Source organism: Corvus hawaiiensis, chromosome 2 (assembly GCF_020740725.1).
Source record: "Corvus hawaiiensis isolate bCorHaw1 chromosome 2, bCorHaw1.pri.cur, whole genome shotgun sequence".
Classification (NCBI taxonomy): Eukaryota; Metazoa; Chordata; class Aves; order Passeriformes; family Corvidae; genus Corvus; species Corvus hawaiiensis.
The window spans coordinates 31,851,573-31,879,475 of record NC_063214.1 but is presented as its reverse complement, the minus strand read 5'-3'; the positions used below and the strand labels follow the sequence as shown (position 1 = coordinate 31,879,475).

Below are 27,903 nucleotides of genomic sequence, written 5' to 3'. Positions count from 1 at the left end.
TCCTTTATCTGTCAGCAGCCAAAAAGGCAATTATAAGGAGAAAATATTCAAAACATAGAAACACTGACAAGTCTAGGCTGGAAAGGCAGATGATCTGATCCAACCTCTTACTGAAAGCTGGGCCCTGGACTCAGCTCTGTCTTGAGTATTTCCAGTCAAGAGGATTCCTCCATTTCTCTGGGCAAGTAATGGCATTTTGCTGTCTTCACATTAAAGACTGTTTTTATTATATCTAGAGGCACTTACCCTTTTTCCTGTTGCCTCTTATGCTGTCACCATGTACTCTCATGAAGACTCCCTCCCTCCTCTCTGCAACTACCTACTACTCTTAGAAAACTCTGAGTAGACACTCACCACCTGCCCAAGCCTTCTCTCCTCTTGGCTGTACAAATCCAACCTTTTTAAGTTGTCAAAGTTCTCCAACCCTCAAAGCATTCACCAGATCATATCCAGTTTTTCAGATCACATCCAAACTGGGGGGACCAAAACTGTACACAATATTTCAGGTATGTCCTAACAAGTGCTGCGCAGAATAATCCCACCCCTTGATCTGTTCATTACCCTCGTACTGATGCAGCCCAGGACACAAGTTTACCTTCATTGCTTCAAGGGCACACTGCTGACTCCTGTTGAGCTTCCCTTTCATCATGTCCACCAAGTTTATTCCAGCAGAGCTGCATCCCAGTCAGTCTGGCCCCAGCCTGTACTGCTGCTTGGGATTATTCTGTCCCTGCATGACTTTACATTTATCTTTGTTAAACCTCATGTGATTCTTGTTGGTCTAAACTTCCAAACTAAATACTATTAATAAACATTTAGCAGTTGTGCATCTTCCTGTTACAGACACCCAACCATGAGCTCCAGCCTGCTCCTGGAGATAATTCATCCTGTAGTGTTCAAGAACTTACAGTGAGGTAAGCACTGATGAGTTCTAAGGACATTTAAGAGAAATCTCTTGATCAGCAGCCCTTACCCCTATGGAAGATTCCAACTTCCCAGACATCAGCTGGGAATAACAAATTGCTTAGATGAGCACATCTAGGAAATTCCTGAAGTTTGCAGGAAATAACTTCTTGTCACAGATACTCAGTGAGACAACTAATAAAGATGCCCTCCTAGACTTGCTATTTGTGAATAGAGAAGGACTCATGGGAGCATTGGCGCAGCCTCACCCGGAGTGCTGGCAACAGTTCTGGACGCCGCCACTTCAGAGGGGTGTGAAAGTCTTTGAATGTGTGCAGAGGAGGGCAACAAAGCTGGTGAAAGGGCTGGAAGGTGTGTCCTGTGAGGAGCGGCTAAGGGCTCTGGGTTTGTCCAGTTTGGAGAAAAGAGAGGATGAGGGGCGGCCCCCTTGCTCTCTGCAGCTCCCTGAGGAAGGGAAAGGGAGAGGGAGGTGCTGATTCCTTCTCCCAGTGATCCAGTGACAGGACAAGTAGAGATGGCTCAAAGCTGTGTCAGGAAGCATTTCTTTACCTAGAGTGTGGTCAGACACTGGAACAGGCTTCCTAGAGAGATGGTCAATACTTCAAGCCTGGCAGTGTTTAAGAGGCATTTGGACAATGCCCTTAATAACATGCTTTAGCTTCTGGTTAGCCCTGAAGCAGGTGGGGAATTGGGGTAGATGTAGGTCCCTTCCAACTGAAATTATTCTATTCTATTCTGTTCTATTCTATTCTATTCTAATTTTCAGACACACACGAAAGGTTCAGATAACAGAAGTAATTCAGTACCTAATTCAGTTCTGCTGCTTATCATTACCTCTCATTCCCAGATACATCAGGGAGTAAAAATGTTTTTAACTCAGCCTTCTGTGAAATAATAACCTCTTGCCCCGTTTTTTTCCCTTTTGGTTGTAAAATCAAAGAGGGCATAAAACAACATTTGACAAACAGCACTTGATCAGGACAAGCATATGAATTTACATTTTACAGAAGTCATAAATAGATTTATGCGTGGGCCACATGATGTGGGCTGGGCAGGCAGTTGTTCCTGCTTTGTGAGGCAGAGATCAAGATTCCTTTGCTACGTGGGGAAAAACCCGGAATTTTCAGGGCAGTTTCTCTCATTGAAGTAAAGCAGACCAAACAGATACGACACAGGTAAGCACTCCCCCACTGCTCACTCCGCCCTCTTTCCTAATGAGTTTCCTGCTTTTGTGGGGCAGACCGAGAAGAGCTGCAAAAGAGTAGGAGGTATGTGATCGTCTAGAAACTGCTTTGGATTCAGAACCTGGAAAACGGAGATTCTACTTTCCCACACAAAACTCATACAATGAGATCTTCCCATCAGTTGGTATCTTCCCATATTCACTAGTTTCTGACTTTTATTTTCCAAAGAAATCTTCATTGTTCTCCCTACCGAAAAACTCAGAAGAAGGAAGGGAGAGTTTTAACTGGTGTTCTATTCTCGGGTCAGAACGGGAAGCAGCAGTGCACATTTTTTCTTGTGATGGGGAGAGAAGTTAAAACATGACTGCTCGTACCTACCAAAACCTCTTTCTGGTAAGTAGAAAAAATGTGTTTCTTTTGTGTATATACACTTAACTATTTTTGCTGTAGTGAGGAGAAAGCACACAATGTAACATGGAGCTATAAAAAACTGTATTTGTTTGGAGATGCATATTCATAAAAAATATGCCCATTGTGTCATGCTTTTTCCTTCAAAGAGGTCTTCACCAAAACAGCCAGATAGATGTAGATTAGTACAACACATGCAAGACAGCTCCTTAATTATGGTGTTCTTGAATGCCACAGATCCCTGGTATTCATTCCATATTGCCTGCACACAGTGGCAACTGCTGTCTCTTTCACAGAAATGGGGTTTGGAATGGGGGTCAGGAAAGGCTCTCCTGTCTGAGAACAGAGCAAAAAAAAAGCACATCAGCAGAGAAAGAACTGAGGATACAGGCAAATACTCAAATAAATGCCTACATTTTACAAAAGCACACATACCCAGCTATATCCAGAACCTAAAGTTACATTACTGCTCTAGTGCTACACTGAAGTTAGATGCTCAATTTACCAGGGCAGACAGGCCCATTAAATAATGCTGCTTTTCTTCCGGGACCTGAATGAGTATTTGAATGTTCATTATGCAAGGCACAAATGTCCTAGAATTAACCCTTAAAGTTATTCTGTGTCTTGCTTTTGCAGTAACCTCAATCTGCATCCCTGTTAAGCCAGAGCTTTTTAGATATGCCTGGTAATAAGTGCTGATGGTCTATTTCTGCATTTTATGTTTTGCAATTGTGTCCAAGTATTCCAGCTATTCAATATGCACGCACACAGGAAATTCTAGTATGTTTACATTGGTGTGCACAGATTTCCCAGGCTTATGATATACGTGCATGTACTCGAGCGTGTATGTTCTTACTTCAGTCACAATGCTTATAAATCTATTTAAATGCTCATGTTACATGTTGAAAAAACTGTTCCATCTTCCACAGATGTCTGTCCCTTTAAGTGCCCATCTGTTCTCAAGTGCCTGCTACCACCATCCCTTCTGCCATGTGGTTAGAGACACGCTGGAAGAACATCCGCCAAACCTTGCTGCTTCTGTTCACTGCTGCTCTTCTCATCGGGGTCACCATGCTGGCCATTTCCTCTAACATCAACCCCGTAGGCTATTTCTTCCTCGGGGTAGGGGGAGTGTGCCTGGTCGGCTATTTGCTGAGTATGTTTGTCGAGTGTTACCTGAGGAATCAACACCAGCATGACGCAAATGAAATACCTCCAAACAGGCAAAGCCAAGCAGGGTAAGCAGCAACCTGGTTACTCCTCTTTCTCACCTCGCTCTTGGCCATTTTACACACCCTTTTGCAGCCCTTCCTCTGAGGCACCAAACGCAGACTCCGTTCCCAAAGACCAAAGTTCTTTTCGGGTGGTTTTCCCTCATTATTGACGTGGAGGTTGCAAATGTCAGTGCCACACATGTCCTGTACCTTTTATGATTTGATATATTTTCTTCCCCCTGGGAACTGATTTGCTAAAACTTGCCAATGTTAAACCAATCCAGGCCCATTTTATTTTTCTTTGAGTAATTGAGGCTTTCCAAACAATGAGTCAGACAAGGAAAAAGAAAAAATGCTGAAGCAATACCAAATCTTATTTGGGTTTAGCTCTATAAACCTTATATCTAGAGCAACTGTTTCTCGGCAAACTTTAAGAGAAACCTGCAACTGGGTGTGTTTTCACTCTTAAAATCCCGGCTTGGCAGTAATAAACCCCCTGATTTTTAGATGCTCTGAATATTTCCACTTCTTTTTGGCTTCATGTGCATTTGCAGGTTCTCAGCATTGCCCAATCTAACCCCAGTTTGCCTATTGTCCTTGAAGAGTTGGACTTTATTTGTAGCCTTGCTTCCTTGTATAATGCAGATAATCACTATCCACATGCATAAATGACTTGATATTCCTAAATACAGTGTTTATTTTTAGAAAGACCATATTAAAAAAGTCTATATTGGGCTTTGCTAGTTTGGGGGCATACTTGAAGAAAATTAGTATCTTTTTATTTAAAAATATGACCTGAAAAGAAAAATGTCTCTAAAGTAACATTTTTTCTTTGCAGATAATTCTTTTAAAGACAGAATAATTAGTCCTTGTTTAAACTAAGTGAAAGTACTTAATTTTCTTCACTTCTTAAAAATGAATGAACATTGAGCTAATGTATTAAAAAAATTAGGTCCTGTTTTATTCCATGAGATAACTAGCAATTCTTAGTAATAAATTTTAACTGGTAGGAGGACACCAGGTTAAGCCTAGGACACTGAACTGAACAGTATGGGTAGCTTCACTTACTCTGGGGAGTGTGGGAAAATGGTCGGATGAGCTATTTGCTATATCAGTAAGAAAGATATTAAGTTGGCTGGAGAGGTGAGCTGATTCAGAGGCAGAATATCCTACACAGCAATACCACATGAGATATCCTCAGTTCCATTGTTTGATTGTAGCATGGTCCCTACAGTCCATGATCTGTACTATAAACATAAACTAAGCAGTAAAATAACGAGTGTATCTGGCCTTGCTCTCTGGCACAGGGTGAACGCTGCCTACGAAGCGCCCACCTACGAGGAGGTGATGACCATGTCAGCTCCAGCAATATGGACAATTACATCGAACCCAGGCTCCGTGCCCTTGCCGCTGAGTGAGCCGCCCCCATACAATGTAGTTATTGAATCCTCTGCCCAACAGGAGATGATGGAGGAGGCTCTCCAGGGGCCACTGCCACCAGACACAATGCACATTCCTGAGACAGACACAGGCTCCAGGATGCAGCTGCAGCTGGTGCTGCCTCCAAGACTGCAGCGGTTTGTTTCGGACATCCATGAGGAGAAAGATATTGAAGACAGGTTCGAACCAGTGGAGCCACTCACTCCACCACCTGCTTATGAGATTGCCATCAGTGATGAGGTCTTTGAAGATGCTCACCAGCCCTCTGCATTAGGATTGATTTCACCTTCTATGCATACAGAACCAAACCCTCACTCCAATACAGGATGCTCCTAGAGGGCAGGTAAATGGCTGAGATTGCTTTGCCTGAAAATGCAAATGTTTGTTTCACCATTCTTTGAACCAGAGTTGAACTACAGACCCAGCTTCTGATGTTACTAGAATCTTTTTGCACGAAATATAAATCAATGCAATACCACACTGCTTTGTCCTGGCAGATACCTAAAACCTCTGTAAGGAAAGTTGTGTTATATATGGCAGCATTCTCAAACTGGAGATGCACTTTTATGGGAGAGGAGAAGTAAATCATGAGAAGAGAAAAGGTTGCCAAAAGACCTCTGAAGAAGGACTGTAGGATGCAGCCAGAAGAATCTGCCTGAAAAAGGCGAGGAATAGAAACAACGCTAAGCAGGATCTGCCTGTGCATTGCAAACAGCAATATTGCTGAGTGCTGTGTGGTCATCAGCCACCCTGAAATCCCTACAGAGAGAACAAGCCTGCAGTCCTCGAGTTGCTGTTTTGCAGCAACACAAATTTATGGTCTAAGCTGTTTGTTACTGTCCCTCTGCCACACCTGCTCCACATCCTCAACTGTGCTACATGGGACTGTAACTGAGGGGAGAGTGGCTGACTGCATCTGGAAGCTGGTACCACTTGATACCTGTCACTTAGGGTTGAAAGGTTGATAGTATGCATTAAATGACTTTGGTTGTTCACGAAGATCTCATCCCACACAGCCAGTGGTGGACAAGAGGGAGATAAGCTTTCCCCCTGCAAGAGAGGCCAGCAATGGGATACATACACATGTAAGCATTCTCTGCCTGGACCACTAGCCTTCATGGCTCTACAGCAGGGTGTATGTCTCTGCTGTACTACAGATGTACTCTAACACGAGACACTTTATTGTCATCATGGCAAGCACTTGCACAGAAAGGCCAAAGCTCCTCCAGTTCTCTGTGGGCTCTGGAAAGGTCCAGTGTGTCTGCCGAGGTCACAGCTGCAGCACAGAGCACCTGAGGACAACAGTCCCAAGGCACATTTGGCCTTCATCATGACGGTTCTAGGCTGTAGGCAGGTTCTAGCAGTCACTGATCAGTGATGCTGTGCCTTTTTAAAGGGTGAGCTAAACCGATCAGCTCTGCAGTGTCAAAGTGGTCTCCAGCATGAAAAGAGATGCATTTGCGTCTGGTGAATGTCCAAATTAAAAAATAAAAATGGTGGTCCGAGCCTCCTGTGAAGGAGAGCAGCAGTCATCACAGCCTTGCTCACATGACTGCATCTTTATTCATATGAGGAACCATCAAACCATAGGCTAGAGGCAAATAAATTATTTCTTATTGTTTGATTCTTTATAGTTCAAAGAAAAAAAAAGATCTTTTATGTTGTTTATAAATAAACAGGACTGCATTAAAAATTCCTGGTGGCATCATTAATTTTTCCTCCCAAAAGAAGCACTCCACAAAGCCATTCTTTTGCTTACATTCTTCTTATTTGATAATCTTGGCTTAGAAAAAAGAGAGGAGTTCAATTTCTGAATCTACAGCTGAATTACTTTATTATCATTATTGATGAAGCAATTATGATACCTCTATCATGGAAGTATTATGAGAGACAAACTTGCTGATAAAGGCAACATGATTTCTTTAATGGCAATCACTACTTACATTTCCCTCCTGTGTCTGCGAACAGAAATGAAATAAAGGTCACCAAAAGGTATCACAGGTATGTGACGCAGGCATAGAACCTTTGAGTCTTACACTGGGCAACTCAGGACCTGTCTGAGTGCACCAAATTGCCAGGAGTCAGGAAGAAATTCAGGTGACCAGCACAAACTAAACACTAGCCAAAACAAAGGTCAAAAATGTCACCAGTTACGATCAGTACAATTTTGTCTTCAACATTTGTAAAGGTTGTCAAGCCTTTGGACTTGTGTTAAGCTTTAGCAAGTAGAATTCCTGTGCACCAGGGAGCAGCCATCTGAAGCTTTGTGTGACTTTTTGTAAGTTGTATGAGGAGCAGCTGAGGGAGCTGGGGTTGTTTAGCCTGGAGAAGGCTCAGGGGAGACCTTACTGCTCTCTACAACTCCCTGAAAGGAGATGATAGCCAGGTGGGGTTTGCTCTCTTCTCCCAGGCAACCAGCGACAGGACCAAAGGAATTGGCCTCAAGCTGTGCCAGGGGAGGTTCAGGCTGGGTTTCAGGAGGAATTTCTTCACAGAAGGGCTGTCAAGCATTGGAATGGGCTGCCCAGGGAGGTGGTGAAGTAACCCTCCCTGGAGGTGTTTAAGGAAAGACTGGACGTGGCACTCAGTGCTATGGTCTAAGTGACATGGTGGCGTCCATAAGTTTGGACTTGGTGATCTCAGAGGTCTTTTCCAACTGATTTTTCCAATTTATTCTGTGATTCTGTAATGAGAGCTGTGAATCTGCTTTTGCTAGGATGCTCACTTGATTTTCCTTATGTATTTCCCTTCGTATTTCTCTGCACATCCCGTGTGCTCCCTCCCTCCCTCCCTCTTCATTACAGCACGTTATCGCTTCTGATGGCAGCTGATTTCCGCAGAAACCCATGTCAGCATAGGTAAAGAAACTAAACTAGGGAAGGAAAAAAAAAAAAAACCAAACTCAGAGCCGGTACGTTTCCAAGGGAAGCGGCGCCTCCGCTACTCCTCCCGGCAGGCCCGACCACTGCCCCGGCTCCGCCCCGCCGCACCCCTGAGGGGCCGCGCCCCAGCCCGAGCGCGAGCGCGGGCAGGAAGAGGCGGGAAAGCGCTCCCGCTCCAGCGGCGGTCACGTGACGGCGGGAAGCGGTTTGAATGGCGGGGGCCGCCGGGAAAAGGCGGGACGGGTTTTCTTTCCGCCCGTCGTCAGGCGGCGGCCGCGGCTCGCGGGGTCGCGCCCGTTCCTCCCGAGCCAAAAGTCGGGAGGGGGCACGGCAGGGTCTTTGCCGCGGCGCTCGCCGCTGGTGTTCCCCGCTCCTCCCAGGATGCTGGCGGCGTGCGGCATGCAGCGGTGCCACCAGGAAGCGCTCAAGAAGAACCGGGTGATGCTGGCCAAGCAATTGGTGTTGAATGTGCTGGTGGAGCACATGGTGGAGAAGGATATCATCACCACGGAGATGGTGGAAATGATACAGGTACGCGGGTTGTCGCCTGCGCCGTGAGCTTTATTTCTGGCTGAGCTCGGTGTCGTTCCTTGCAGTGGCAGCATGGAATAAACTCACCTGTGTGCTACCTGCATATTTCAGTGTGATTGCATTCAGAGGACCTGCAGGAGTTTGGTAGCAGCGTGCAGGAGAACTGTAAGGTGCTTTTGTAGAAAGAAAAAGTGCATTTCCTCTAAGATTCCCTGCATTCTGGTGTGCAGGTGCCGCAGGCTGCGCTTTGCGGGTCGGGTGGTACCTTCCAGTCCTTTGTTGTCATTTTGTGCTTATCTTATTTTTTTTTCCGCACATAGAAGCGGGAATAAGCTCTGTTTCCCCAAAAAATACTGTGAAAATAAGTAAATGAATATGTTATATGCCACTTTGTTGTGGCACCCTCCATATAAAGAATTTGTGTTTCATATATGTTTTTGTAAATTGTGTGAAGTGCCTTGCAGGGTTCAAGGCTCACTGTCAGATAACAAATGCTATTTGTTTGTAGGCTTGTGTTACTTACCTTGTGCAGTGGATTCTATGGAGAGAAGTCATGGGAAATAGCTTGGGATTTCTCCCAGAGGGATGGTAATGCACAGAACACTGTGCAGGATGGACATGCAGGTCTTCAAAGAAAGCAGACTGGAAAGGAAGTGGCTGAAGCTGCATGTCAAGTGCATCTCACAGCTCAAGTAAGGAACTGAGGGAGGTCTTAGTCCCCTAGCAAAGTACATGGTCTCATGATAAGAATAGATGCTGAAAAATAGGATTATGAACTATTTTCTGAGCACGAGTGTAGAAAGTGTAAACCTGAGACTGATAAGGTTTTGATAGCAATGAATAAATAACTTCCTGATTAATTTTGAGTCATTGTCAAAGATAATGTGAATCACTTTGCATACTTTGACTCAGCAACAAAGGCAATATTAGATGCCTCATGGGGCCTGTCAAGGATATCAGTGCTGAATTGTGGGAGCTCCAGGCAGTTTCACCTGAAATAGCTCCAACGCCTAGTGGAAGAGAATAAAGATACAGTGAAACAGTGCAAGCCTGAGGCTGAATCAAGGACTTCTTGTACTGGTTTGGGCTGGAGTAGTTAATTTCTTCATAGCTGCTGGTGTGGGGGCTATATCTTGGATTTGTGCTGGAAACAGTCTTGTTAATGTAGAGGTGTTTTACTTATTGCTGAGCAGTGCTGACCCAGAGCCAAGGCCTTTTCCTCTCACCCCAGCCCACCAGCAATGCTGGAGGTGCACAAGAATGTGGGAGGGGACATCCAAGACAGCTGACCCAAGGGATATCCCGCTCCATTTGGTGTCATGGTCAGCATGTAAAGCTAGGGGAAGAAGGAAGGGGCAAACTGTGTCAGAGCATGGTGCTAATGATGCCAAGGTCTTGGGTTTGATCCCTGTATGGGCCATTCACTTAACAGTAAGACTCGATCCTTGTGGGTCCCTTTCCACTCAGAATATTCTGTGATTCTAAGTCACCATTGTGAGTGATGGAGCCCCACTGTCCTTGGAATGGCTGAACACCTGTCTGCCAACAGGAAGTGGATGAATTCTTTGTTTTGCTTTGTGTGTGTGGCTTTTGCTTTACCTATTAAACCACCTCTGTCTCAGCTTTTCTCACTTCTGTTCTTTGGATTCTCCCCACTATTCCACTTGGGGAGGAAGCAACTGAGCATCTGGTGTGTAGCAGCCCACAAGGGTTAAGCAACAGCATTGCTGAAGTGTGGATGGTGAGTAGGGGTGTTCTTTTGATGGCCTGCAGTTTGTCACTCAAGGGGGAACAGGGGGAAGGGAAGAAAAGGGGGGAAAAAAATCCTTTCAAACTTAAAGTAGTGCCAGAGAAAATACTCTTCTCGGCAAGATGCTGTTGTAGTTAAAAAGTATTAAACTGAGACCGAAGGGAAGAAGCCTAAAGGAATCTTCCCCTACAGATGTAATTGAGTAAAAGGGAATGCAACAATACTTAGTAATGGATTGTCAGTAAGACGAAAGGTGTTATGACGGATAAGTCAGGTAAAGAGTAATAACTTAGTGGAAAAATTATGCCTAATACAATAAACACTCATAACTAAGAGATTAAATGTGTATAAATAGCAGTAGCAGCCTGGGCAAGAGAACAGAGTGACTTGAACTACTGTTGCAGGGTATTGATCTGGAAATTGCAACAAAAATAGAAACATGGCAGAGGTAGAAGGAAAGCATTCACAGCTGGAACTGCAAAGTATGCATTGTACTAGAAGGATAGAAATGAATGGAGCATTTACTGGATAGTCATAACGGTGCAATGGAGAAAAAGTAAAGTACATTTAAAAAAATGACTTGTGTGGAAAACACTTTGTCTTATCTTTCATTTTCCTCGAGTAGGTCTGTGAATTTTTAATACTCTTCCTGTCTCTGGCAAATGTGAGCACAGGTCTCGGAAGTGCTGTTAAATAGCCTGTTACTGAAAATGTATTGTGATGCTGATCATCAGGTACCTTAATGGAAACAGGAGGAGCCAAGTGCCATTGTCTGATGAAAGAGAATAGATTCTCCTGGATGTAATAACTGACTGGCTCTATATATTTATGCTCCTGCTCCTCCAGTAAGTCAGGAAATCAAGATCTGGATAAATAGTTATGTTCTAAATCGTCTTAAAAACACAACAGTTACACTGGTCCTGTTGGCTTGATTTGAGCTAAACAAAAGAAGAAAATGGTTCTGGAAATAGAGCACTTAAATAAACTTCTGTAATCCAAGGGAAGTGTAATAAATCAAGGAGCTCAGGGAGATGAGGCATGACATTTTTTCCAAGTGTGAGATGTCAAACTAGTACTGAAACTTTACCATAAGTAAGAAAAATATGAGAGAGGGAGCATGTTGCAAGAAGAGCCACTGAAGACAAAGGTGGTTGAACTGGATGAGGAGCTCACAAGGAATATGAAGATAAGTAAAGGGGTTATAGATGTACATTGGAGAAGAATTATTAAGTAGAAGCAGGTTCCTTTGATGTCTGAAATGTGGCGAGATGGTAGGATCTGACAGGATTGAATTTAAATTGGGTCATTCAGAAAGATACTAAACCGTGTGTGGTTTTTTTTTCCACTGTATATACTTTCAATAAAGAGTAAAGAAAAAAATTTTGTTTCCTTTGTAGTGAAAATGATGTTATAATTCTGTAGATGAAAACGCAGAAGAGGGGGGTTTCAAACACAGGGGAATGTTATGGTGGAAATAAAGTGGGACACGGGAAACAGCTGTTTTTAAGGCAAGCTTCAAAATCTACTTGCATAAATAGCTTCTTGTCAGAGCATCAGATGTTTTTCCAGAGCTCTGGGGTGGACTTCTAAAACTGCAAATATGGTAGCAAGAGCTTTCCTGCTTTTTAAACAGGTTGAATACTCTGTACTGTAATAAAAGACTGAGATTGTATAGATACAGAGATTTAAATACCCTGTTGATCACTAGACAGAAATGAAGGGATCACTGGTTTTGACAAGTGACACAAATTTGATTAGGATGTTTGTCAATTATATATGCTTTTTCCACAGATTCTGCAGGTATGTTCAGGCTCAATAAGACTAATATGGAATTGGCAGGAATTCGGAGTTTATTTACAGCTAGTTTCTGTTATGCAGATTATCAAACCCATCTGTGAGGGGAAAGAAATAAATTAAGGATGTATTGGAAAATAAAATGAAAGAAATGTGTCCTATAAAAGTTTTACTTCTGAATGTTTGCTGAACATTATTTAGTGTAACCTAAATGTGGTGTTGAAGAGGAAGTCATATCAGGAGGTAACAGCCCTTTGAGTATTTAAGGAAGCACTGAGGAAGAAGTCAGCCAAAAGCTGACTGCTGTACATACAAAGGGCAGAATATGAACATTATGGAAATTTCTTGACTTTTCAATAAAACTTAGGCTCTGCTTCTTGAGGTGAGCTTGTGTTCTTAACTATCATTTATGGCTTAGAGTCATAGACTGTGAAGAAGATGAATGACCTTTAGCTTGTCTCAAAACAGCTGCAGGTCTGCTAGAAAGGAAAAAAAATTCATTAGATACTTTAGAAATCAAGTCTCAGTTACTTTATTAGTTACAATAAAACTTAGCTTACAGCAAGATACAAATATATGGAGCTGGTTATTTTCGATGGACTAGTGTTGCAGTGTTACCAGGAGAAAGCCACCTTTATACTTCTGGGAATACACAACTTAAGACATCATTATAGGGACTTTTAGTCAACAGTACTCTGAAAATTCAGGATCCTTTGGGAATAGGAAAAGGTACTTACACTATTAAGGGAAAGAGGCCATTATGAAAGAAAGTGGCTTGTTTACTGGAGCAAATCAAGGCCAATTTATAGAAAGAAGTTTGATAAATAAGGGAAAGGACAGAACACTGAAGTCAAGGAATACTGTTGATAAAAAAATAAAATGCTTTTAGTCAGTCATGAATGAATATAGATCTGAAACTGTAAATTTGTTCATAAACATTGGATCAACAAGATTTTGCAATATCCCCCAAACAATGTGTTGGGGCAAAACCAAACTCCTTTTAACACTGAGCTTGATAATTTTTATGAATGAAGCCAGATGATGTGATATCTTCTGTAGCAGAGGATTTACACATCTACCTCAAAGCTTCTTTTTTTTTTTTTTCTGATTTTCCTGTGATTGCTGTATTGTTAGGCCTTAATTCTGTAAAACTCATCAGCTATTCTCAATTGTCCACCAAAAGGAGAGATCTCAAATCTAAGCAATAATTAAAAAAATATGGGATGAATGAAAAAAAACCAAAATTTATTTCTGATACCCAGTATTTTGGTATGCGATTCTTGGTGTGGTTTAGATTTCACAGGGAAGGGTATTATTGTATAAATTACATATTTTGTTGGCAAATATCCGTTGATATTCTCACAATTAGAGCTTCTTGGCAATGTTTTGCAAACACATGAATTTCATTTTTTGATGGTTACTTTTCCACATATACTAGCATATATTGCTTCATTGGTCTAAGTATTAGTCTGTATGTACGAAATACCATTCTGAAATTGACTGAGTATAGTAAGAATTTTACTTCATGTTTTTTGGAGAATTTGACTATCTGCATGAGGCCATAAATTATTGGATAGTAGTGGAAGTATGTTTTTGACTTTGTATACTCAGTGAGGAGAAGTACATACTATTGCAACGGTAACTGGAAGTAAAATTTTAGAGCAAATACGGTGTATTACTGTGTGTGGTCATGTATGAATTGTTGGTTTGTTGTGTTGTCATATACTCTTAGGCAAATAGGAACAGAGGAGTGTGAATGAAATCAACTAGGAAGAGTATAATAAAGGATCTAGCACAGCTAAGCGTAGTGGTGGAATGTTTTTCTGAAATTAAAAAAAAATAGTTGTGCAGGTGATTCATTGAAAGTTAATTATGTTGGGTGTTAACTTGAGTATGGATTTTGGTTTTTTTCCTCTGGGTTCAGGCCAAGTCTGGGAGCTTTGACCGAAATGTGGAATTCCTCAATTTGCTACCCAAGAGGGGTCCTAATGCCTTCTCAGCCTTCTGTGAAGCTCTGCGAGAAACCCAACAGCAGCATCTGGAGGCAATGATCCTGAAGACAATGTCCAACCTGAGCCATGAGATTGCAAGGGTACAACAGTTTTAAAAAAATAAGATGGATGGCTTGCATTTCAAATTGGGTTTGGGCACAAAAGGATCTTTATCAAATGGGAAAAACCCAATTGTTTACAAAGGATAGAATGGGTTTTTGTTGCAAGTTGAAACTTGCAGTAGCCTTAGTAAAAGCAGAGAGGGAGAAACTTGGGAAGAATAGAATTTTCATAAAGAATCACAAGGTGGTAGAGTCTGGAAGGTACCTCTGGAGGTCATCTCTTCTAACTTCCCTGCTCAAGTATTACCTTCAGTAGGCTTCCAGGGTCACATCCAGGCAGTTTCTGAATATCTGCAAGGATGGAGACTGCAACTTCTCTGGGCAACCTCTTCCAGTGCTCAGGCACCCTCACAATAAAAAAGCATTTCCTGATGTTCAGAGGGCGCCTCCTGTGTCTCTGTTTGTCCCCATGGCCTCTGGGTCTGTCACTGGGCACCACTGAAAAGAGCCTGGCTCTGTCCTCTTTGCACCCTTTCTCCAGGCGCTCATATGATAAGTTCCCCATGAGGGGGGAACTCTTCCCTTCATCTCTTTTGCTGGCATTGCTCCTCCTAATGCAGCCCAGGGTACCATTTGCTTTTGTGCCAGGGATACATTGCTGGCTCCTGTTTGACTTGGCAACACCAACTCCTTTTCTGCCAAGCCACTTCCCAGCTGGGTGGCCCCCAGGATGTATTGGTACTTTGGAGTGATCCTCCCCAGGCACAGGACTTTGCATTTCTTTTTGTTGAACTGTACAAGGTTCCTGTAATGTTCTTGCATCCAGCGTGTTCTTAATGGGTGTGTAATCAATAATCCAAAACCTGAAAAGAGTGTATTTTTTTCTCTGAATTTTTTTGGTTTAATATTCAGTGGTTGTCTGAGTAGACTCTTAAGGAAACAAATACTTTTATTTTTCTTTTGTTATTTTTTTTCACCTTTTCACTATATGTAGTTGTTAGTGTTGTACTAAAGGAAGAATGTTGCAAAGGTTGTTAGTGCATTGGCAAGGATGGAAACTCTCAGTAAACATATTTTATGCAAAGGAAGGGAGAACAAATACTTTTGAACAGATGTTCCTGTATTAAAATGTAAAATTTATTAGCCTACGCTTTTAATTTTTTGTTTTCGATTTTGCTGTATTATACAAACTATGAAATCTTGACAGCAAACAAAAATATAGGAATCACCAGACAAATCAAGTTTTTGGTAAAACCAAGGAGGCTAGGATGACCCCAGTGTAAAGATTCTAAACTGAGGATTTGGGTAGAAGAAGAGATGAGCAAAGAAGGGGTTTTGCATTGTGAGAAAGTGCTGCTGCTGTCTTGTCATGATGTTTATTTTGGATGTGAACCATAATCTTATATTTCAACCATTTTTATGTGTATATAAATGCATGTATCTTTTCCTTCATGATACCTTCAGCTTTGTACTACAGAGAAAAAACATAGCTATTCTCTGCTACTCCTTTTCATGGATTTATTGATGTCTTGTAGCTTGAGCACTGTCACGAGTCAGATCTTCCATACCCTGCCAGTGAGTCCTGTAATTCAAAGAGACCCCGTTGGCTTGGTGAGTTGCACATGATTTCCTACCTGGTTGGCTCCTTTCAATTTCTTGATGCCCTGTTACTTCAATTCTAGAAATAAGCTTGCCACCACTTTGCTCATCCCAGGCATACAAACCTGACAGTAAACTGACTATATTATGATCAAAGAGGGTAATTTATAGCATATGGGAAGAGACAACCAAAACAGTTTCTTGTCAGCTTCGTTTATTCTTATGGGACACTTTGTTGCTTAAAACAGTACATGTCAGTAAAATCCTACATTTTGCAAAGATTTTCTGTAAGATTTGCAATAGAATTTCATTGAGCTACAACGCTGATAAGATACTCACTTTAGGCGGTGTTCCTTAACTTAGACTTCCTTCTTAAAAGATTAGTTTAAAGCCTTATATGTGTTATGTGGGTCCAACTTGGTTTTCTGTAGCTTCTGTTAGGTGCAGCAAATCAGCTTTTCATTAGCATGCATTTGTGACTTAGACCAGGGGACTGGTCTAATAACGAGTTGTTGGAATGAATCTCCTTGGTACTTTCTATGTTGCCTCTGGTAATGCCTGGAGTACTTTTTCCACAGGTTTATCTGTATGCTGGTTACTAGGAGCTCTCTCTGGTGTTAAAGAACAAGTGTCTAATTTTTGTAAACTTTTTATTTATTTGCAAGGGTTTTAGGTTGGGTTGTTTTGATTTTTTTAGAGCATATGTTCCTCCAACCAGGAGAGCCATGCCTCAAAAGGCTGAAAGAGGATTTCAGAAGAGATCGTGAATGTCATTAGCTCAGTTCCTTCGGTACAGAGGAGTGAGTGTTTGTCTGCAAATGGCAAATAGTTGATTATCGTTCCCCTCATCTGCTGTTATCCAGAGGAAAGTGTTCAGAAGCAGATAAAAAAAGAAGAGGGCTTTGCACTTCATGAAAGTTAGAATTGTCTCGTTTGATCACTTATGCATGTGTTCAGCATGGGAGGCCTTTTATGAAAGGAAAGAATTATTCTGTTTGAAATTTTTTAGCAGCATTTTGTCAGCCAAACTCTGGAAGTAAGAACATACTGTGCAAAACAGCAGAAAGCACAAGGATCTAATATTAGTTGAGAATTCTGTTTTCATACTCTAGACTAGGCCTTAGATAAGGATAACCCACATACAAGCAAAAATAAAAGCTGCCAGTTAAAATAAAATAAATAAGTACACCTTTACAGTAGTTTTTTTTCTCTTCTGTGTTTCATTTTGTGTCAGTAGTCCCTGATCAAACAAAATTTTTAGAGGTATGAAATATGCATAAGATAATATAGTTCAGAATTTGCAAGTTACTACCTTAATGCAGAGTCTGGAATTTTTTATTATTATTGATGTATTCGGTTTTGCACAGAACCAATGGAACATTCTTTGGATAACGGAGATGGTCCCTCAATTCCTCCAGTGAAGTATTGCACTCCTGAATTTTATCACAATCATCAGCACTTGGTAAGTTGTTGGCAGAGAAAATGTTAAGATGTGAGAGATGTGAGATGTTTGGATCTATCAGCTAAACGTGTGCCACTTAAAATTGAGTTGAAAGGCTTAATTGGAATGCAGATCAGGGTTGTGCTATTTGTGTAACTGAAAGGTGTTACCAGTCGTGCTCTATTTGATGTGGTTCTCATTTACAAGTGTCAAGAAATCCTGAGAAGTTCTGTAACTGTACAAATCTCTGCCTGTGTTTCTTTGATCATGAATAGCTTTGTGAAATGACTTCTGTTTTATTGCTCTCTGTGAGCTGTCAGTATTATTGCCTCAAATTTATTTGACTGTGTCCTCATCTTCTGTAAGATGACAAACCCTGTAAATTACTGTAAGATAGTAGAACTGTGTTTTCAACTCATAAGTTGGGCTAATTGCCATCTCTACCCAAGAGTCCTTAGGCTTAAGAACCTGGTCAGGATTCTAGGCTGGGTAGAGCAATGTGAATTTCTAATCTTCTGCTGCAGTGCTTGAAGTAATGTGTGTAATCTAATTACTTTTTGCTTATTCTGTCTGTAAGGCGTAGATTGTGGTGGGGTAGGCTTAAGGAAAAGTTAAGTTTGTGTTGTGGGGTAAACACTTCATTAGGGTTACACAATGTCAGAGGCTCTGTGTATAGCAAAACAGTTTTTGTTTGTGTGTTGGTTTTTGTTTGGGTTGGGTTTGCGTTTTTGGGGGTTTTTTGTTGTTGTTGTGGGTTTTTTTGGAACTGTCTGTTGGGGTGACCTGATTAATTAGCAGTGCCAGTGTGAGCTTGACTAGGCTCCTTTTGCATCTGTGCATGGATATACCTTATTTGATATTGTCCTTTGGTATTAAATTTTACTTCCAATTTACAGGAGTGTTAGTAAGTGAATTACTATTGATTTGTTGTTGTTAGAGTGGTAGGGACAGAGAGGGAACTTAATTTGAAGACCCCCCTCTTAAATTAGTTCTTTTCCTGTTAACCTTTTTTGCCAGTTGCACAATTTTAAAGATCAATGACTGACAGTCGCCTGCTGTTACAATTACACTCACTGCTATTTTACATCTGTCTGCTCCCAACAGCAGCTAAGAAATGTTAGCTAAATTTTACATGGTGTTGTCCTTTGATGGAGGTGACCCAGATATATGGGGCCCTGCTGGGGTGAGGGTGGGAAAGGGAAAAAATTTAGCGATACCTAATTCACAGTTTGAAATGGATAAGCTGTGTTTCTTTTCAAATGAAGAATAAGGCAAGCCAGTCTAACCTATTAGTAATAGTACTGTAGGATTGTCAGTTGTGGGGGCTGGCAAGCACAGGAGTATCAAGTTGGTGTGGAATGACTGCTGTCCTGTTCTAACACGCCATTATTTCCTTGTGTAGTCTAAATTTACCCATATTTAATCTACTTTTCAGGCATACAAGCTGACATCAGAGCCCCGAGGCTTAGCACTTATCCTCAGCAATGTCCGTTTCAGCAGTGAGAAGGACCTGGAATATCGTGCAGGGGGAGATGTGGACTGTGCCTCCCTGGAGATGCTTTTCAAGCAGCTCGGCTATCAAGTCACTGTTCTTCGTGATCAAACTGCACAGGTAAGGGGGTGATCCCAGTATTTCACTACTGGTGTGGATGAGAGTTTGTTTCATAATTGTCTTAAGAGGTTCCCTTTGGTATGTAGCTAAGCTTTGAAGATGTGAATTATCGCTTAGGAATGGGATGATGTCTCCTCTCCTACTGATCAACATGAGAAAGCTTGGAAGGCTGAGCTCTTCCAATGGAAAGTAGTATCACAAAGGACTAGAAGAGGTACTACTCTAGTTGGACTCTAGTGCAAGGGTCAAGAATTTTGAGACCGCTCTTGGCATGTGTGTTGAAAACACGAATAAAGTCTCCAGTTAACATTGGAAAAGTCGATCTAGAGTAATATTCTCCTAAAAGTTAAACTTTGCAAATATTTGATGTAGTCTTTGCAATTATGATGTTTTCATGTCCTATGAAAACATCCTGTGATGAAGTCAGTTGCCAGTATGTAATTATCAGTCTTCCACTATTTGTGCAGTTCAGTTCTACTCTTCCAGTCTTTGCTAAAAACAGTGGTTGTGCTTCACTTAGGAAAATTGGTTGTGTTCCATTACTAACTTAATCAAGCCACTCTCCATAGGAATGCAGTTGCTGCCTTCTCCAGCACCATTTGATCTTAGTCTTTTTAAATCCCTATGAATCTAAGTGATACAGGACCTGTTAAAGAGTCTTTTATTCAAGAACAGAGCTTTTGCAACATTGATATAAAACTTTTGCATCTGCCATGTTGTCAGAGTTCCTAAAGTTTTCCAGTTTAAATTTTTAATTGACCACTAGTGTCTGAATGCCTCAAGTCCCAGAGTATGTATCTGTTAAGTTGCTCAAATATCCCAGCCAGACTCCAGTGTCAGTGTAAAACCTCTTCAAAATATCACTTGGTTTCCCCTGCTGGCCTAAGTGATTCCTGCTTCACAGTGTTATACTTCAGACTAAATGCTGCATAAAAGAACAAGAATACTTTGCCTTTTTTTTTCCAGAACACATCTTTTCTATGTACATTTGATGTACATAGGGGTTTTCTTTATAACAGGAGGGCCATTTGTGTTTTTCCTAGAATATTGATTCACTTTCCCTGTGGAAGTCTAGAAAGCATTGAACTTTTTTTTTTTTTTTTCCCCCCCCCCCGGTTTAGGAGATGCAGAATGCATTGGAGAGATTCTCCAAGCTGCGAGATCATCGAGATGTGGATTCTTGCATTATAGCTCTGCTTTCCCATGGTGTGGAGGGTGGAGTTTATGGCAGTGATGGCAAACTACTAGAGGTATATTGCTGAGTCCTGACCTGTTGTTTTAGGTTATCTCTAGGAAAGTAACAGTGTTCAAAAAAAAAAAAAGTGATGGAAGGCTGAGGATTCACGTTTTTTAAAATTAAAAAAAATAAGGGCTGGAGGGAAGAAAAGGGCAAGGGGCTGTCTGTGAGAGGTCTGGAAGATGAAAAATGGCAAGTAGGGGAAGTTACCTCTCTGTATAGATACTAGGTGTAGAGTGCATGAACCCAAGCAAGTAGGAACCTGGGGAGAGGATGGAGAAAGGGATGTGTTTGTCACACACTGAGTTTGCAGATAAAGGAGAAAATACCAAGACTGGTGGGATAATAACCAAAATACAGGGAAGCAAGGTGAGACTGGGTTTGGCTTACAGAAGGCTACAATAAAGAAATTTCTCTTCTTTCTTCTCTCAGTTGCAGGAGGCTTTCCGGCTCTTTGATAATGCAAACTGCCCAAATCTCCAGAATAAGCCCAAAATGTTCTTTATTCAGGCCTGCCGGGGAGGTGAGTGCCCGAACTCTAAAAGCCATGTACTTGGCATGCCATTAAGGCTCATTTTGCACACATGCACACCCTCACATTCAACTTGCTGTCAACTCTCCTCTTTGCTTCTCTCAGGTGTAAGTGGGACCCATATTCACCTCCCTCTGCCCTGCTGCTGCCACTGCATCTGTTGCTCTGTAAGTGTCTTTAGCTCTGCATGAGGTGTGTGCATTGACTTGCAGACCCCAGAGCACCTTAGTGACATCAAGCTCCGTCATATCCCACTCATACCTGGGGGCTTCCTCGTGCTGTGCCTGCAGTAGGGGGAGTGGGGCACATGGTGCACAAATTGCAGCACAGCATGGAGCAGTGCACTAGCACTGGAGTCTTGCTGAGGTCCTGTCTTTCTCTTGGTCCTCGATGTGTTGTGTCTCTTGTGGTTGTCTCTTGAGCTCTCTGAGTTGGTTCCAATTATTTTTGGGGTTTTGTCTTTTTCCTTTACCTTAGCCTGTTTTCAACCTCAAAATGACCTTTCCTTGCACCCTTTTCCACATGCTGTTGTTGAATTCTTACATGCTGTTGTACAGAACTCTTTTCATGATTCTTACAGCCTTGTTCTTTTTCTGTGCTTTATGTACTTTTTTTTTTTTCAACTCTGCTATTCCTTTTCCTTCCTTTTGTAACTAAACAAACACATTTGTAACTACCTTTCAGATGTGCTAATGACCACATTTTTCCCTCAAGTGTTTGGACTCTGTGAAATTGCTGATATTCCAAAGTGAAGCTGTCTTATAGTTTCATTTTTCCCTTGTGATGGAGAAGTTTTTCTAGTGTGTATGCTTTCCCCCCTGCTTTTCCCTTGTTCCTCGCAGTTGTCTCCCTTCTTTCTCAGTTTTAGCAAGCTTTATAGTTTGTCCTCTAGAGACTCTTGTTTAATCCCAGTTCAGGGAAAAGCCCAAAGTCTACATGAAGTATTTCGGCGATCAGAAATACTTGGTCCTTCTAAGCATTTGGGAACACTGTAACATGCATGCTTACAATATGAATTGAATCTGATTGCTTTCCTTATGTGAATGAACATTTAGACACTCTTGAACAAACATGAGCGTGCAAACTGAGTGCAGAAATAAGTGTAATAAGCCAGAATTGTCAGCTGACCTCATTAGGTAATTAGGTTTATTTGACTGTAGTGTTACCATAATGAGTGTGTTAAGACTAAAGAATCAAGCTTGGCCTTTGTATTCTCCAAAAAGTTGCAGTTAAGGAAGAGTGGTAAAGCTTGCTATGCATGATGCTTTAGAACTAGGATATTGCAATAGACAAAGGATTGAGGTACTTTAAAAACTGAAAGGAAAATCTCAGTTAAAAAAAAAAATCAAACAAGGCAAAACTCTGCGTTGTCTAACCTCTTTTAACCTTGATTAATAGTTGGAGGGGAGAGCCAGTTACAGAGTAATTGAACTGTCAACAAAAATGTGTTCTTTAAACAGTATTCAAAAGACTGTATTGTCACCATTGAAATAGTAGTCAATCTATCTGTGCCATGCAAGTTAGCTGGAACTAGTTGAAACAAGATGAGAAATGCATAAATTATTCTTCTTTCCTAACCTTACGTAGTAGGCATGCTCTATCTTCTATTAATGACACATTTTAAAAATGTAGATAAAGAAATGTTGGTACAGTCTTAATTTCCAGAGAACTTTTGGCAGGAGTCTACTAAGGAAGTGAAGTAGTCCACCTACAGTCATGGATCAAAAACCTGTGGCAACAGAAAACAATGAGAAAAGTTTCAGTGTGGCATGAAATGATACTTTAAACACAGATATTAAGCAGCTTCAATGTAGTAGATCCAAAAGAGTGAAAAACTGGGCTAAGTAATGACAAATGGCTAGTTAGCAGTTGTTTAAATCAATTGGCAAAACAGCTATCTGGGAGCTTCAATACAATTGAAACAGACTAGCTCAATCGCTGGCAGTGGTTCTATAAATTAGGAGTATGTTAGTAGTTAAGTATGCAAAGGATTAGTGCTTTACACATTTTAGTTAAGTGGATTGGAGTGGTGTTTGAAGACAAATGTCTGAGGAAGATGTGTAATTCTGAAGCTTTAATCAAAATAGTTTTGACTTTATACATAATGGGGTGATGACAGTGTGAATAATAGAGCTTGACAGTAAAATTACCTGAGTCTTTTCTGAAATAAAGTGCACAGTGAACAGTACACTAAATTTTTTAAAACATAGAGAACTGGAAGGATTAAAGGATAAAAGACGTGAAAAAAGTGTGGTTAAAAATGAAAAAAATTTGCATTGCTACCTTAAAGAGATGAGAAAGGAACTTAATGGAAGCTATCAGGAAATTTTGAGCTATGGAGACTTTAATTCTAGGCTGTTTCAGACAATCACACCCCTCCAAGTGCTGTTTTCTTTTTGGAGGAAAAGAGCAATGTTGCTGACTTATGAACTGACCACTTTCTGAGCATAATTATGAGATGCCATCTGTGCCACTGCCTGTTAAAGGGTTAGAAATCCAAATGTATTATTAGGGCATGAGCTAGCAACAAAAATTGAGAAACATCTTAAGAGGAAGGTCTCTGAAGTGGACACTTAAGCATCCTAACACTAGACTCTGATTGTGCTGTTAGGAGAAAAATAGATTCTCATCTTAGAGCAAAAGAAAACAAAAAGGCAAAATTATATGAAAAAATCTATAAAATGTAATTTGAATTTTCTTGCAACACAGCTGGACTATCAAAGTCACCACCACTGAGCAATTAGTCGAGATTATAATGGAAACTCTGCATCATGTAGAAAACCAATTGAGAATATTAACACTTGCATAATACATACTAATGAATCCTGGAGAGGGCATTAAATGCTCTTCAGGTTTTAAACTAATCTCCATGGACTAAAGTTCTCTCTCATGTTTGGGGTCAGATTATTTTGCATTTTTCTGCTGTACAATTTATGCTTTTAATTGAAACAAGCAGTATTGTAATCAGGTTTTAGAACTAGATGAGATAGTTGGTCCATGTTTTCTAGTTGTCTTGGACATAGACCTTAACAACCAAAATTACAGCCCTTGTTTGAGTTCTGTGGTAAATAGATAGTTATCATTGCAAAGTGCTCTAGACATTTCTGGATATTTTTAAGGTAGTTATGAGTGGAAAATAAAAACTTCATGGCTAGGCATCAAATCCTTCCATGAATGGTGGAGAACTACCAGAAACTTCCCTGCTTTCATGGTTATCCCACGGTCTGCACAGGAAGGGGTGGGAGCAGAAATCAGCATGCAAACCAAGTCAAGTTAGGTTAAGCAGGTGGAGCAGTTGTTGGTATCTGCGTTAGTTTGTGCAGAAGAACTTTCAGATGAGTTTAAAACAGCTGAAAAAGTGTAAAGTTAGTGCAAAAACTTTCTGCTTGATGGTAGTTGTGGCATCACTGACCAGAGCCCAAAACTAAGTGTAGGAACCCAGAGTGCTAGAATATTTCTCTGCCTGTTTTTAAGGGTTCTTACCCCCCTGAACAACACTGTTTTAACCTCCAACCTTGGAAAAAATTACCAACAGTCAGACAAGAACTAGAAAATACAGTGGTGTGAATTAGGTGATAGACTACTATGTAAGATTGTCACAGGGTGAAAAATTTAGCGGTTTTAGGTTTCTCTTTGTAGTAAATAGATAAGAGTAAAAAATATAAAAATGGAGGATTGTTGTTGTTCTCTAGACCTTCTTCTCCTTCTTCTACTGCTCCATATTCTGCAGTAAAAGTGGTTTGGAATTATTGGATAGAGAATTCCGCAATTCCTAGTCGTATTTCTGAATAATTGGTAGGAAAGTGAAAATAATGTACGTTTTTAGTAACTGTTGGTTAAAATCTCTTTAAAAGGCCATGTAAATCTTGGTAATTGGTCTCACTCCTACTTTTCCTCCTTCTATTCTGTACCTGGGTCATGCTAGTGGCTCTGTTCCTCTGATAAGACTCTGGAAGCATTGAAACTAAAAGAGATGTCTCAGTTTATCTCTCAAACTCCTTGCAAGGACTTTCAGCAAATTCTCTCCCATCAGGAGAGACTTGATTTATGGCACAGTAAAGTGTCAACTAAGGAAGTACAGGAAAGCTAAATCCAGTAATTCAGGATAATTTCTTCTCCTCTTCTCCCTCTCCTTGTTTATTGCCACCCCAGATGAGTTGGACCGAGGAGTGGACCAAAGAGATGGCAAAGGATGGTCAGATTCCCCTGGCTGTGAGGAGAGTGATGCGAACAAGGAAGAAAGTCTGAAGCTGCGTCTGCCAACATGCTCGGATATGATCTGTGGATATGCTTGTCTGAAAGGTACTGGGCCCTAATTGTTTGGGCATAAGGAGGTTTTATGTGTCTGTGTCCCCCAAAAGTGTTCATGGTAGTCTCTCTCTCCAGGCACTGCGGCCATGCGAAACACCAAGCGCGGGTCCTGGTACGTCGAGGCTCTCACCTCGGTGTTTGCCGAGGACTCCCGACACACTCACGTGGCTGACATGCTGGTGAAGGTAAAGCACAAGTGCATTTACTCTCCCACTTCTACTTGGTTTTTGAAGGGCCTTCCATTGCTTCAAAGTACTAGGATTAATCTAGTCCTATTAAAGCACTTGTTCTTGCCTTGTTTGTAGCAAAATTATAATTTTCCCCATTCTTATTTATTTATATACAGTTGCATAGCAGTTTAACCCAAGTAAAGATGCTGTTTCTTTGACTCCTTCTGTTTCATTTGTGCAGTCACATGATGAACTTGCAAGAAGAGTTAATATTGCTCGCTAAGAATCACTTTTCTTCTATAGAAATAGCTTTTTTTTCAGGTGAATTCATTCCCTGAACATTCACACCACACAGCTGCAAAAGCACCAGTAGTCATATAAGGTAAAGATTGAGAAAATGGAGGAAGGAGTGAAAAACGTGGTGTGACCACGGCAGCTTGAGCTGCTGTGGAACTGCAGCCTAGTTCTTGATCCTTCTTATAGTTAGGGGACTACTTAATGCATTAAATAGAATAATCTGTGAGTACAGAAAGAAATTACATTTTTCTTCCTTCTGTCCTTCTAATCCTTCCAGTTATTTTAATTGTTTTTTTTAATCTCACATCTAGGTGAATAGGCAAATCAAGCAACGAGAAGGTTATGCCCCAGGCACAGAATTTCACCGCTGCAAGGAAATGTCAGAATATTGTAGCACACTCTGTCGGGACCTTTACCTGTTTCCTGGCTATCTACCAGGAAAATAACCTTGCCAGCTCTGTTTGAAGAGAGATACTGCCAAAGCTGAACTTTGACTGTGGATATCTGTTTTCACTCTCATGAGCTGTGACATCAGATGTGCAAGCAAGGAATGCCAGTCTAATTCTTTGTCTTTTTCTAAAATAAACTGGCAACTCTCCTTGTAATCTGACTCAGTTCAGGGTTTAAAATTCTAATATCCCAATTAACTCTGTATGTATAGAAATTGATGGAAAGAGGATCAGCATCGGAACTGGAAAGACATGGGAACATCCTTTGGAAGGAGACATAAGGACATTTGTAAACAAAGTGAATGTGAAAATGGAAATGGACTACTTGTACAATTTCTAAGTTAAGCCTTTCTGAAAGGAAAATCATTCAAAAGATGCTACTTATCTTATGCTTGTACTTTTAAAATTTTAAATACTTTCTGCATGGTTCTTCATACAGGACAGTCGACTCCTGTGCACATTAGAAAAGGGCTCCCTTGTGAAGGATAATCCCCTCTTCTCTAAAATGGAATGTTATTGTTCTCAGTACTCAACACCTTCCATTTTGATCACTTAAAAGTCTATTTTTCTACATTGCTTCTATAGTCAAGTTACCAAGAGAACTACAAGACATCCCAGATTATCAGCAAAACATATAGAGACCCAGACAAATATGCCTGCATAAACTGCCCCAGAAATAGTTTTGAATCTAGAAACTCTAGATTAACTCCCCTTAGTCCCAAGAGCGAACAACTGCATGGAATATTCCTTTTGAGGAATTTGTTTGCTGTAGTACTTATATGTCACAATAGACATTCAGTCTATTCAGTCCACCAACTTCTCAGGAGTTTATAAATTGCACTGTACAACTGAAGCCCTGAAACTCTATGGCCTTGTACAAAAGAATCTTCTGTCTTTTTAATTAACAAAAATATTCAAGGCAGCTCTTTACAGTCTAAGCATGGTGCTTGGATTATTTATCACTGCAGTGTTTTTCCCTTTTAAATGAGAGGGAAGAGTTTTACATTATTAACTTGTTCTGTGAGTTTTCTTTCCTTAGCCACGATGATTTAAAAGCATAATCAATCACTTCTTTTGGAAATTTCCTGCACAGTCTCTTCGTGCTGTAATTTGTGTCTTGCTGTGTCCCAACTGCAGTTACTCCCACTTGATGTGACATGGGAGATGGGCATTGTTCTCTTTTTGTGGTAGAGCCTAAATCCTGAGATACTGGATTACATATGGACTACAGGCTGCTCACTTCAGTCTCCATCTTCTCCATTTTGTAGCATTAAGTTAGCATAGTTCCTGGCTTTTTTTTAATGTAAGTAGGCTCTTAAAATACATTTTTCAGGACAGAATTATGTATAGGAAGCACAAAGGGATATGGAGGGAGGCTGGAAAACTAGGCATGTGCTCTTTATATTATTCTGCCTAGAAAATGAAGGCTGTGTTTCTTCCAGCTGACAAAGGTGCAGCATTAACATGTATCTTGCATTTATCCTACACACAATGTGATGAGCAGAACAAGAATCATACTTGCCAATTGGTGCCTTACTCTGAAGTCTAATATACCAGTCTGGGGGCTCCTGTACCTCCCTGGAGTATAAACACTGTCTTCCTGAGTGCTCCCTCTATGAAATGGTGCAATAGTTTACAGATAGGTTTATTGATGAAGCAGTCCATTGTGATGGATTAAATTTCTGTAGGATTGCATCAAGTTGCATGATCACTGCCACTTTTGTATATCTTTTTGTATACTTGTATTTGACTGCCTTGAGGTGTCAAAATAAAGAATTTTTGTTTGATTAATAGGTGAAGTGTCTTCCATTTGGAGAGTTAGACCTTTGCAGAAATGGAGGTTCTATATAAAGAGAATTTTGTGTGATTTCTTGAGGTAGCACATCCCAGAGGGGCTTTTGAACTCTCAGGCAGAAGCCTGCTACTTATAGCTGCAACCACTATGAGCTGCTTGTAAATTTTGATAACACCTGGGCCAAACAAAGACTGATAAATTAATAAAGAGATAAGAGACAGAACCATCAAGTGGGAGGCTGATGTTGTGCTTCAGCACATGAAATATTTACATTAGGAAA

General features: G+C 40.9%; 2 protein-coding genes across 5 annotated transcripts; both read left to right on the top strand.

Moving 5' to 3' along the window:
* The first annotated feature begins 2,008 nt into the window (after window positions 1-2,008).
* TMEM139 (transmembrane protein 139) lies at window positions 2,009-6,863 on the top strand. Of its 2 annotated transcripts, none has more exons than XM_048295728.1 (4): window positions 2,009-2,099; window positions 2,337-2,501; window positions 3,446-3,754; window positions 5,038-6,863. In XM_048295728.1, exons 3-4 carry the CDS (start codon window positions 3,507-3,509, stop codon window positions 5,504-5,506), a joined length of 717 nt encoding a protein of 238 aa, XP_048151685.1. In that variant the 5' UTR covers window positions 2,009-2,099; window positions 2,337-2,501; window positions 3,446-3,506; the 3' UTR covers window positions 5,507-6,863. The 2 variants fall into 2 exon arrangements, with proteins under 2 accessions (XP_048151685.1, XP_048151686.1); XM_048295729.1 differs by lacking the exon at window positions 2,009-2,099 and adding an exon at window positions 2,164-2,192.
* A 1,397-nt stretch (window positions 6,864-8,260) lies between these two features.
* CASP2 (caspase 2) lies at window positions 8,261-27,619 on the top strand. 3 transcript variants are annotated; one of them, XM_048294431.1, is made up of 12 exons: window positions 8,500-8,583; window positions 9,092-9,275; window positions 10,206-10,324; window positions 14,052-14,219; window positions 15,716-15,791; window positions 17,147-17,241; window positions 18,656-18,832; window positions 19,954-20,082; window positions 20,502-20,592; window positions 24,754-24,903; window positions 24,988-25,097; window positions 25,691-27,619. In XM_048294431.1, the coding sequence occupies exons 2-12, from the start codon at window positions 9,251-9,253 to the stop codon at window positions 25,823-25,825; spliced, it is 1,275 nt and encodes a 424-aa protein (XP_048150388.1). In that variant the 5' UTR covers window positions 8,500-8,583; window positions 9,092-9,250; the 3' UTR covers window positions 25,826-27,619. The 3 variants fall into 3 exon arrangements, 2 of the variants coding, with proteins under 2 accessions (XP_048150387.1, XP_048150388.1); XR_007201558.1 differs by lacking the exons at window positions 9,092-9,275; window positions 10,206-10,324; window positions 25,691-27,619 and adding an exon at window positions 20,707-20,768 and having other exon boundaries at window positions 8,261-8,583; window positions 24,988-25,079; XM_048294430.1 differs by lacking the exons at window positions 9,092-9,275; window positions 10,206-10,324 and having other exon boundaries at window positions 8,268-8,583.
* The last annotated feature ends 284 nt before the right edge of the window (window positions 27,620-27,903 follow it).

Coding starts and splice junctions, on each gene's coding strand:
- TMEM139 (XM_048295728.1), top strand. CDS start 3,507: ATGTGGTTAGAGACACGCTGGAAGAACATCCGCCAAACCTTGCTGCTT. Junction 3,755..5,037: donor AACAGGCAAAGCCAAGCAGG/GTAAGCAGCAAC, acceptor TCTCTGGCACAG/GGTGAACGCTGCCTACGAAG.
- CASP2 (XM_048294430.1), top strand. CDS start 8,434: ATGCTGGCGGCGTGCGGCATGCAGCGGTGCCACCAGGAAGCGCTCAAG. Junction 8,584..14,051: donor AGATGGTGGAAATGATACAG/GTACGCGGGTTG, acceptor CTCTGGGTTCAG/GCCAAGTCTGGGAGCTTTGA. Junction 14,220..15,715: donor TGAGCCATGAGATTGCAAGG/GTACAACAGTTT, acceptor GATGTCTTGTAG/CTTGAGCACTGTCACGAGTC.